The sequence below is a fragment of the Plectropomus leopardus genome, chromosome 21, assembly GCF_026936395.1.
Source record: "Plectropomus leopardus strain MGB_pleo_1.0 chromosome 21, ASM2693639v1, whole genome shotgun sequence".
In the NCBI taxonomy this organism is placed as follows: Eukaryota; Metazoa; Chordata; class Actinopteri; order Perciformes; family Serranidae; genus Plectropomus; species Plectropomus leopardus.
In genome coordinates, this window is record NC_142196.1 from 6,403,644 (window position 1) to 6,415,891 (window position 12,248).

Here is a 12,248-nt window from a genome sequence, read left to right on the forward strand (position 1 = left end):
ATCTCTGATAACTCAAGATCCAGACATTCATTAGGTTTTAACCATGAGCCAAATTATTCGCAGAGGTCTCACAGCACGTGATTTAAAACAGTACAAACACTAAATAAAGCAATGTAATGTTAAAAAAAAGGTGTTTCTCCAAAGTTGTTTGACATGTTGCAGAAGGGCTGTTTGCCCAGCAATTACTACAAGGGCCACTCTATTTCTGATCAGGAGGTTTTAACTGGGAGGCGAATTATGTGCAGAGGTCTCGTCCTCTCCAAAACAAACGCATCTGGTAGTTTTAACCTCGTAAAAACACTAAATGAAGCTGTTTCAAGTTACAAATCAGTGTTTCTCTGATGCTGTTTGGAATGTCAGAGACAGGCTGTTAGCCCACCAGGTGCTAATAAGTGCTCCCCTTTTTTCACTGATAAATTAAGATCTAAATGTTCAGGAGGTTTTCACCTGGGGCCAAATTATTCGCAGAGGTCTCTTTCTCTCTAAAACAAATAGACCAGGTGATTAAAACTGCTAAAATGCTCAATAAAGCAGTTCCATGTTAAAAAAATAGTGTTTTTCCAGTGTTTTTGTAAAATGTATAGTAAGGATTAAATACATGTAATGGTATTCATTCCCCGTTTATATATATCTGACCATCACCATTCAGCCTTCCTGTTTCCGTGCCCTTCCTGAAATACCATGACTGAGGCCTCGCCAAGGACAAACTCCCCTGTTGTCAGCTTTTGTGTGCCTGGCTGCGTTTCTACCCCCTCAAGAAAAAAAGGACAGAGTGAAGACATCACAAACAAAATAGAGTGGCGAGAGAAGACAGAGCGCTCCGGTCGGTCCCACCGGCGAGATAATCATCCAACAGATCTCTTTTATCTAGCGCCTCCACATGGGAGGGCTTCCGTCGCCAGCTCCCCGTCCCGCTACACCCAGGATGCTTTGTGCTGATGTTGTGCATGAGAGGCATCCAGTGATAGCGGGCATGCTTTTCTTCTGTGGCGGCGTACGGCGTGTGTGCATGCATCTGTGTTGACAAGGAGCTTCGGGAGACAAATATATCCCGTTGTCAGCCACATGCTAACTCACTGCCCCCTTTTCTCACTCTCTGCCTGTCGCTTGTTCTATCGCTGCAGATTTATCGCCTCAATAGGGAAGGGGATGGAGAAGGAAAGAGCGTGTAAATATGAAAGGTTTGACTAAGGTAAGGTTGACAGGGAACACACACACACACACACACACACACACACACACACACACACACACACACACACACACACACACACACACACACACACACACTTTCCCATTCCATCTGAGATAAATTCAGTTCAACCCAGAAGTCCAGCCAAACAAACAGCTGAGTTTACGACAGGACGTTGAGAGAGAGAAAAAGACCTTGAACGCAACATTTACCGGCAACCTCTACCCAGGCGCTCAAACATTTACTGCCAGCAGTAATGGATTCCTTTAACTCTCGTTTATGTTGAGCCCCTCTCCTCCGGACGGGGGGAGTAAACAAATGTCACTCCGACTCGCTCCTCGCTGACTGATTAGAGTTTGTTTAACGGGACAAGTCTCAGCCGACAAAATGATTTTTAACGGGGATCTGATTTCAATCTTTGCAAGTGTTGGAGATCGATGTAAATCTTAAATAAATATGGTTTCAACATTAAGGGCGCCTTTCCACTGTTCGTCTCCCTGATGACTTGTCCTCTACGTCTCGATTAAGCTGTTGCTTTAAGTGCTGAAAGCAGACTGGGCGTTAATCATTAGAACAACATCGCGCCAAGGAACAGGCGTTAAATGTGACAGCCTTTTGCTATTTTCATTTTTTAAACCCCTCTCGCTTTCCTCGGCTTCTCTCTCTTTTTCCATGCATTCATCCATCTCTCTCTCTCCTCACTGTGGGTTATTAGGGGCCAGAGCCATAGGGGCTGAAGGTGTTGTTCTTGGACCGCTAAGTAAATCACCACTGTTTATGTTCCGCGTTGCTCTCCAGCTGATCATTAGCCCGGTTCACAACCCTTTACCCCCCCATTACTGCCCCCCACTCCCACTACACCCCCCCTCCCCGTCACTCTGTCCTCATGCCACTCTGACAGAAGGGTTAATCGTCGGTAGAGAATTAACTCTTTCAAATCAAACATTAACCTGAAAGCCTGTAGTGTGTCAGTCATTAAAACAGATGGCAAGGCAGCTTTATATGTGCTCTCTCTCTCACACACACACACACACACACGCACACACACACCCTGAGGCACTGCACCTCTGACGTGGTATTTAGTGTATTGCATCCCAATCACCAGAATAAATGCTGGCATTGAATGTTTCTGCACAGTATGGTTATGTTACATTTGCATCTTATTATCTAGTGGAGACAGCGAAGTTTATTTACATTTCGTCAACGCTGTGGTTAACTTGTGGCTAGGTTTAGGCACATAAACCACCCTAGGAAAAGATCATATTTTGGTTTAAAAAATCCCGGTTTTTGGTGGCCTAATCTCAGCTGGAGATGCAGTGATGTCTTGGAAAAAAGAACACTTTTCATGGCACCATCCCAGCAGGAAACGGAGCGATGTCTTGGTAAAATAGCAGCCATTTTTGTGGCACTATTTTGGAAGGAAATGCAGCGATGTCTGTGTAAAATATCAAGCACTTTTTGTGGCACTATCACAGCAGTTTTAAATAGCATGTCTCAGTAAAAAACAACTACATTTCAGGTATATGAATAGAACATACAAACTGAACATATTCTTGCTTTGTCTGTGCTTGTGATGTTGCCTGAGGGATGACACATGATGATAGGGTTGGGGGGCAGGAGGAGAAGAAGGCGGGGGCTCACAGTCTCCCTCTGGCTCCCCTTTAAGAGGCTTGTTGTCTTAGGTTTCCATGAGGGCCCTGTGTGTGTGAGTGTGTGTGTGAGATGACAGTGTGTCTCCATGCCAGATGTGACCTATGCCATCAGGGCGTGCCGTCCATTAAAAGCAGAGCGTGCCCCCTATTAAGCCCCACCCAACACACACACACACACACCTTCAAAGTGTTTTCACAGGTGTGTGCTCAGAGTCAAAGCGCCCTCATGACAGTGACATGATAAACAGGGCTCTGGCGTGAAAGCATGGTGCTTTTACGTGTAAAGACAAACGTCACAGAGTTCCATTCAATAGACTGAGTCATTCTGCTGCATAATCGCGAGGAGACGGTGATGAGCCTGTGTGTGTATGCGAGTGGGAAGGAGGAAGGGGGGGGCTACTACCAGTGGCACTATCTCTGCCTCCTCGCCCACTTCAATGGGCCCTCGGCCAGCATTGATGTGGCTCTAAGCTAACTGCAGAGCTGTTAAAGGGAAACATATGTTGTGCATGTGCGCATGTGCGTGCATGGGTACTTAAGAGGATGGATCTCTCCAAAAACACTTGAGGATTCTATGATGCTGTCGGATGACGGGATAAACACCGCTTTCAGTGTCCTACAAAAGCACCAGGATTTTGGCAGTGTGTACCCTCACCTCGTCTCTGTTTATTTGACTTTCTGGGGACAGACGTGACTACATTTTGTTCAAATTGGTGCTTGTTTATCAAATCAAGGCCACAGTTTGCCAGAACTTCTTTTTATTCACCATTTTATTGCTGCCTGGAAGCCAAAGGCCTCCGCTGAGACACACACAAACACGATCAGCTTGCTAATCTTCGAGCTCCCCTTCAGCTGAAATATTCCACACTCCCGATCTTCTCTATCTCTTTCTCCCCCACCATCTTCCCGTCTCTCACCAGACTTCAGCCAGCGGAGCGAGGCTGCCAATTTGCAGGCTATAAAATAAATTGCCCATGCTAATTAAGATGGTCGGACGGGATTGAGGAGTGGAGAGGGGTAGAGAGCGATGTGGAAGTGGCCATAGAGAGCCGCAAAACAACCTGTTCTCTTCCAATTAGGCACTTTGCGGCCACTGCTGGTGAAAGCCAAGTCTACAAACGCCAACATGTTGAAGTGTTTGTGAAAGTGTATTTACATAGCTTTAGTGGGTAAACCTGTCGGTGTGTGATCCCTCAGGGGAGTACTTGTTTACGTGTGTTTGCTTTGTGTGAATATTTATCTTCCATGTGACCTTTGCTTGTGTGTAACCCCAAATGAAAGGCGGTACCAGCCCCTGAGGTCGACTTCCAGTGATCTCCACGCCTATAATCAGAGTGATAAACAGCCTGCATTCTTTGAGTTTCCCTTCATTGGCATGCACGAGTACCAGCCTCCCATCCATTATCAGAGCATCTGTGTATCATCATTAACGTTACATGTGTTAGCCAACACAATGTTTTCCCAGCTAATACCCTGCTTGTTGATAAGCTGTTCTAATCAGCTAGCTTTGAGTCTCACTTTCTGCTTCTCTGTCTCTCGCTCTCACAAACACGGCTGTTAATTGATCTCAGAGCCCTGTTCTTGGCGGCAGGCAGCTCCGCAGTAGTCAAAACACAGAACAAACGCAAAGCATAACGAGGATCTGGATCCACTAAGGAAGCAACGGCACACCCATGGTGCTCCTCTCCACTGGGGGACGGCGTGCAAAACATCCAGATGAAAAAGTTCTGCCCTGGGCTTAATCTGCAGCAGCGCCCCTGCAGCTCATTTCCCCCTGAGCCTTGATTCTCCTTTGGACTCCATAAGCAAAATCTGAATTACTGCTTCACGGTTGTATGCCGCCGCACACCAGTCAGGTTTATATCCATGTCTTTGAAAACATGCATATCTTCAACTTAGGAGCATGGAAGTTCTTTACAATCAGCACAGTTTCTTTTTTTGATGTCTTAGATATAAACTGTCAGCACTTCATCATTGTATCCTATTAGACATCTGTGTACATTTTAGTACATGGATGATTGAGTAATGGCCAAAAACATGTTTTACCGTGAATGTCATCATGACCTTGACATATGACCTTCGACCATAAACGTCTAATCAGTCCATTTTTGAGTCCCACTGAACGTTTGTGCCAAATTTGAAAAACTTTTCTAGAGGTGTTCTTGAGATATAATGTTCAAAAGTATGAGATGATTGTAAGGTCAAATTGACCTTGACCTTTGACCTATGACCACATAATTGTAATCAAAATATCATTTAATTCTAGTGGACGTTTGTGCTAAATTTGAAGAAATTCCTTTGAGGCATTTTTAAGATATCGCATTCACAAGAAAGGGACAGACGCACAACCTGAAAACAAAATTCCCTTTTGCTCCAGCTCTCTACTCCTGACTCTGCGTCTTCTGTCCACAATATTCATATTTCTTGCTAGATCCTTATTTCCTCATATCTCAGTGCTCTATGAGTGTACTCAGCAGTTCTCCAATTGCCACTGGGCCCCTAACACGCCTCATTTATAATCAGTCCTGGCTAATAGATGAGAGTGGGAAATACCAAGCTAATCATGGGAAGAATGTAGTAGATTTCAACGGGAACGAGGGAGCGTGTGCGGATGAGTTTGTCGGGGCGGAGTGTCGCTTTGATCTCGTAAATGGAGCCACACTCCACCAGCTGCCCCGCCGTGATGGTGACACGCACAGAGCTCAGACACACAAACAGAACACTGGCCCAGATTAAAGGGAAGGAGGGGACCTTGCAGGGACATTCATCATGTCTCCGAGGTCACGGGGGGCCGTCCCACAGACTGCTGCTAAGGTTAATTAATGAAAGTGGTGTCTGCAGCACCTGTCTGCCTACAAGTCACTCTCCAGATATGTGCTGTCCTCCTCCTCATCTTCCTCCTCCTTCCAGTCCAAACAAAGGAAGGCAGCCAACCAACAGGAAATTCTTCCTCCTGGGATGCTGTGTTCTGATAAGATAGACATCCCTTGAGGATATTTATGGTTTATCATACATGGTTCCTGACTAAAAGTACCCAGAGGACTTAAGGAAGGAACTTAACCTCAACTTGACTGGATACCACTACAGTGAAAGCATTTCCTACACCGCTTCAGTTTACTTTCTCCACAACCAGCTCACCAGCGGTTACAGTGGCAGACTCATCCCCTTACTCTCAGATCTCCATCTGACAAACCAATGCTTGAAACATTTGCTGAATCAATGCTTAACAAATGACGCTCATTTTACAATCATTCACACCAGATAAAAACTGCCACAGTTATGGAACATATGGGACTGTGATTCAGTGGTGCTGAATGGAGCATATTGCTCGCCATATTGCGATTGCATAATTTGATGCTCTGGTGCCTTGACTAAATCACAAACAAACCATGAAACTAGACACAGAGGCTCTTTCTGGCACCATTATCAGAATTATTCCTACAGTTTTCAGACTGTATCGCATTTGGTATGATGATAGCGCAAGATAAAGACAAATGAGATAGAAATTACATGTGATGTGGATCTTATTACAGTGTTTTTCTAACCTTAAACCATGAACTCAAGCTTAATTTGATATATGAATCATGGGTAGATTATAAGACAATGGGCCTCTGAGCACAGATAAGCAAAGGGCCCCACTATGTCTTCTATACTGGAGAAACACATACATACTCCGTGTCTGTTTTTTGTGTTTTTAACGTAGATGTTAGGGTCTCTCTGAAGTAATTTTGTGTCTCTGTGAGGTCATTTTCTATCTTATTTGGTTGTTTTGTGTCACTTTGTGGTCATCTTATCTCCTTGCGGTTGTTCTGTGTCTCTGAGGTAATTCTGCATCTTTTTTGTCATTTTTTGTCTGTAGTTATTTTGTGCCCCCCTTGGTTGTTCTTTTTTTTGACTGTTTTGTGTCACTTTATTGTCATCTTATGTCTCCTTGTGGCTGTTTTGTGCATCTTTAAAGCTATTTTGTGTCTGTTGCTGTTGTTTTTTTTGTCTCTTTGTACTCATTATGTATCTCCTTGAAGTTATTTAATGTGATTCTGTTAACTAATTTGTGTCTTTTTTGGTAATTTTGTGTCACTTTGTAGCCATATTATGCCTACTTGTAGTTGTTTTGTGTCTCCTTGTGCTTGTTTTGCCCTTTTTGGTAGTAAATGTGTGTCTCTTTCCTGTCGTTAAAATTTGCAAGTTAAGGGCGGGGGCGCCCATTGACCATTTGGGCCCCTGGGCCTGTATACATAGGCCAGTTCAGTAATCCCTCTATGATTTTAATGAATAAAAAATTAGGTTCTATATTTTACATATTGTGTGTGTCACCATGTTACGTAACAGCTCAAATAGCTGGGATAAAGTGAAGCTGCAGCAGTGTCAGGCCACCCACCTGTCTTGAAGATCTCGTATCGGATGGAAAAACCTGCTCCATGCGTCTCGTAGTCAGACACAAACTTGATGAAAAGCTGGTTTCCAGACGAGACGACCGGAGAGGGGGCGATCTTTCCGCAGTACTTCCCCACTAGCTGACCGCTCTCGTCCACGCCGTCTCGCACCTCCACATAGTCATACCTGAACAAGGCAAGAGAAAAGGAAACGTTTGTCACGCTGTGATTCAGAAAACAGATTTTATCATTTGGTTTTGTTTGCTGGACTGTATCAGTGTTATCACACTCTGGTTGTGCATGTATGAAGACACACACAAAACACACACACGGAGATAAACACACATAGATGAATACTCAGAGGACCACATAAACGCAGAGCAACACAGCATATTGTCCAGGTAATGTAGTGGAAATAAAAGACTGTGTACTAATGAGGTCTCAGGTTAAAACTCAGAGAACAGGTGGGCAGGTTATATGCTTTCATTATATCGACCTGACACACACACACACACAGACACACTACAGAGGTTTTGTGCTCCCAGCAGCACTGAGGTCAGCTTTACGTAACTGCTTTGACTACTGATCTCCAGCTGAACTGTTGTGTATCTCCTGTTTAACTGCTAGATAACACTGACAGTGTGTATGCCTCTTAGATGAGAGAAAATGGGAACTGAAAGTGATTAAATCTTGGCCTTTGGCTTCGGCTGGTGTATAGAAAGAGCAGGTGTTAAAGCTGTTGAACACACACGCATACGTACACAAACATCACATTGAAATGGAATTTCAGACCCACGGCTATTGAAGGGAGCAGCCTCCTAATTGAGTCGGTGCGCTGTTTAGAAGAGGAAAACAGCTTTGAAATAGGACTGGGAACAGGAGCCATGACTCACACACACACACACACACACAAAATCTGGCATGCGAAACTTAAGCTGGTGGAGGAGAAATTAGAGTGACTGGCCGACGAGGGTGGTCTAAACAGCCTCTGGTTATCAGTGTGTGTTTTCAGGCTCTTGTTAAATGCACTTGAATGGCGGTTTTCACTCTTGTGCCTGTGTGTGTGTGTGTGTGTGTGTGTGTGTGTGTGTGTGTGTGTGTAAGTTTGCATGATGGTTCAGATGACTTTTCCGTGCTGTGTTTTGACTGTGAGTGACGGCGCGAGCGCAGCTCCAAAAGCAGATTTGGGTTCAGGTTTCCACAGTTCCTAATTGCCCATAACGCCCTGTTTCCCGCCAAGTTCTCAGCTCTGCAGGCCACTTAGCGAACATATTCCCTGCCCAAACCCTGATGACCTGCTGCGACGCTCCTCCATCTTCATCAGAAAAAAAAAAAAAGCAATTCATATGCAGTAAATTACACAGATTATTTCTGATGTATGTGAGCATAATGTGCAGCAGGTGTGCACAGTCGCACATATGCTTCTTTCTGTCTCCTCCTCCTTTCCTCAGAAAATATGTGCCTTCTGGCCATAGGGGCCCATTTTCATAGTTTTGCTTGATTCCCAAATTACTGTCAAAACATCGCGTCTCCTTAGCAATTCTGAATTCACTTAATGCACAGGATTTCACACAAAAAGGCGATTTACACTTTGAATGATGGCTCGGGGACGGCTAAATCCCTCAGGTGGGGCCTGACTTGTGTGCACACGCAGCTTTTGCCACCTTTTTCTACAAAAATGGTCTCCTTCACCTGCTTCCAGTTTAAAAAACATATTTGCGAAACAGAAATCACGCTACCAGAGGTGATCTGGGGGCAGTGGGGCGGGGTGTCTGCTGGGGTTTTAGACGTGAAATATGAAAGCCAGTAGTGGGAGTGAGTGAGTGAGAGAGAAGGACAGAGTGTAACTAAATGCAGAGCTGGACAGAAGTGGCGCTCCTTAAAATTGGGTCCCCTGAGGAGGTGCGGCGGATGGATGACTTCACTCGTCTTTCTGCTCGGATGGAGTGATCTGAGGTGATATGGAGCTGTCAACATGCATCAAGTACCTCTCCTTCTTCTTCTCTCCTTTAAATCTTTAGTGTCTTGGGTTAAAGGTTTGGTACCTGGCAAGAAAGCTGCTGTCTGTCTACAAAACAAATGATTGTCAGTAGGATCTGATATCCAGCTTTTTGCTCTTAAAACCTCTTTCAGGATGCACTCCATACATGCACTGTAGTTGCATTTCAACTACAGTGTTATCAAAAACTCTCTGGAAAAATCTCATTTTCTTTATTTGGGTCCTTTATATTTGACTCCCTGAAGCTCAGTCTTCTCTGTTCTTTGTTAAATTCCCTGCTCGGGCTCTTTGGCCTCCCTGTGTTGTGATTTCAGACCAGGTCTTCTTCTTCTCTCGCCGCCGGGCCACCAGCTGTGGCAACAGCCCAGCTCAGCTTACACAAGCTCCACTTTGTCTCAGCTACTTTATCAGCTGCAATGCAGTAAAAATACTAGTTTCACATGGTGTTTACAGTGTTTTCAGGCCCAGTACTTTGTGGGCTAAATGGCAGGGGACTAACTCATTAAATTCTTTTTTATTATAACAATGTCATTGTTTAGTTTAGTCACCGGCGCAAATATTTATGATGAAAGAGTTCAAAGTTACAAACGTATCCTTTTTTGCACAAGAAAAAGTAGTTGTCTTCCTAATAATATCATTGCTACTGAAAGGAGGGCATGTACATTGATAAAGGCAGCTTAAACGAAATTTCTGGATTTTGTGGTTTTCTGACTGTAGTGAAGCTCATCAACATCAACATTTAAAGAAAAGTCCAACAATAAGCACTAAGACTTCTTTTCCAAATGTTTGCAACTCTCCCCTTATCCCCTCATCCTTCTCTGATTCTCCTCCTGATTTCTCCTTTCCTTCCTTCACTCCTCTCCTTTTCTGATTCCTCTTACAAATCCCTTTTGATTCCTCCCTCTCTCCTGACTTCTCTCCTCTCCCGAATCTTCCCCTCTCCTCTTTTTTTTGATTCCTCTTCTGATTCCTTTCCTATTTTCTCCTGGTTCCCCTCCTCTCCTCTCCTCCTCTCATGTCTTTCTCCTCTCCTCATTCCTCCTCCTCCCCATCTCTTCCTCTCCTCTCCTCTCCATCTTTTGGTTCCCAGCTCACAACAGAGAGCATCAATCTCTCCGTGGCCCCGCTCTGTTCTATCAGCAGACTTATAATTCACCTCAGAGCCTCTGTTTCTGCAGCTATCTGCACCCCACCCCCCCACCCAGCAACTGCCAAAAGCTGAGCATTGCCAGACGCCTAAAAAATTGATGCCGAGATGCATCATTGACAAGGAAAGCTGCAGCACCGCTAAAGGAGCCGGGCAAGTGTTTGTATGCTTTTTTCTGTGTGTTTTGTGTGCACGATGTATGTGCAAACGTGTGTGTGCATGCAGAGCTTTACACATAATATGTTATTTTTTTATGTGTGCACACAAACAGTTGCACAGTTTTTATTTTGCCAACTCCTTATTCACCATCCAAGCGAGAGGGATACTCTTATTTTCATTCCTATTTCCACTGCTCGCACCTCCAGAAAAGCTGTTTATTGCTTTTTTTTTTACCCAGGCGCATCATCATCAGCTCGGATGGCCCTCGTAAAGGCAGCGCAGCGGGAGAGAGGATGCAGATGGAAGCGAGAATACACCCTGGGGGTCCTCGCTGTGTGCTCTGTGTGCGAGGAAAGAAAGAAGAGAGAGAAAGAGACCTCCTTTTCTAAAATGTCTCTATTTGTGCCTAAATGACTGGTGTGTCAGCCAGAACTCCGGCGGTTCTGCGCCAGTGGGCCCACACGCTCTGCTCGCCTAACACAGATCCATCCAGACCCTTATCATCTGGAAGACATTATGGCGAACGCTTGGCGGGGCAGTTTGACGGCTCCGAAAGGCACTCCTGTTGCCAGCTGGGTTAAATGTAGCTCGAATCCATTGCCTTAAACACCTGTGGGGACTCGCTTTTAGGGTGTCCATAGGGAAGATGGGGGACAGTTAACAACCTCTTTTTAGGATCATAAAAGAAGAACATGACCTATTTTAAAACCCCGGATGGACCCACAGTTTCAGGGTCTATCTGACCTTTCTATTTAACCCTTTGAAACCTGGAGCCACAACTCTTCTTTTGCTGCTTTCAGGCACCTTTCTCAAGTATTTAAACCTAATTTAAAGCTAATTGGTTTGATTTCTCCAAAATAATGTAAATAATTTTAAATAATGTTAGAGAAATTTATTATAATTTTATCTTCTATCATTTTCTTGTTTGTTTTTTTACCACCTTTTTCTCTTTTTTTGTGAAAATTTTCATGTAATTCTCTTGTACTTAATTTAATTTCATTTTGGGGTCATTTCTTGCTGTTGAGTTGCTCTTTGCATTTTTTTTCTGTATTTCTCAGGTCATTTTCATGTTTTGTGTGTCTTTTTCCTCTTTCTTTTTCTTTTTTTTTCTAATTTCCAGGTAATTTTACTGAACTTTTTTTGGATAATTACTTGTTAATTTTGGGGGTATTTCTTCTTATGCCGCTTTTTGCCTGTTATATTAACTATAATTACCATAATAAGATATTTTAAATAATGTTAAAAACATTTTTTTATATAATTTTAAGCATTTTTTAGGTAATTTCCTTTAAAAGAAAATATTTTTCCTTTTTCATTAATTTATTTATGCTAATTTTCAGGTAATTTTTTTGTACTTTATAAAAAAATCAAATTAATTAATTTAAATTGGTAATTTCTTCTTCAGTTGTTCTTTGTCGTTTTCCCACATTTTGAAATAAATTCATCCAATTTGTTCAGGTTTCCAAGGGTTACACTTAGATTCTTCTCCTCAGGGGGCTGCGTGGTGATTTTTTTGTTGCTGTATCACTCTTGTTCTTATCCCTTATGACAGTACAATCCAGCTGAGCCATGCACCTATTTGTCTGTCTCGCCTGCTTTGGGTCTGGGTGGGCCTGCCAGCACGCCTCAACACACACACACACACACACACAGACAATCACACACGGCCAGTAAGCTGCCTACCACAGTGCTAATAGTGAAAACGGTTTGCCAATCCAGTGGGGAA

The 12,248-nt window shown here is 43.7% G+C and overlaps 1 protein-coding gene across 4 annotated transcripts in view; it reads right to left on the reverse strand.

Moving 5' to 3' along the window:
* nrp1a (neuropilin 1a) overlaps nucleotides 1–12,248 on the reverse strand; it is a 131,967-nt gene that overhangs the window by 43,927 nt on the left and 75,792 nt on the right. For all 4 annotated transcript variants that reach the window (XM_088071748.1, XM_042510846.2, XM_042510845.2 and 1 more), the window contains one exon: nucleotides 7,223–7,404. In XM_088071748.1, the coding sequence (XP_087927874.1) occupies nucleotides 7,223–7,404 (182 nt within the window). The remainder of the gene's footprint in view (nucleotides 1–7,222; nucleotides 7,405–12,248) is intronic.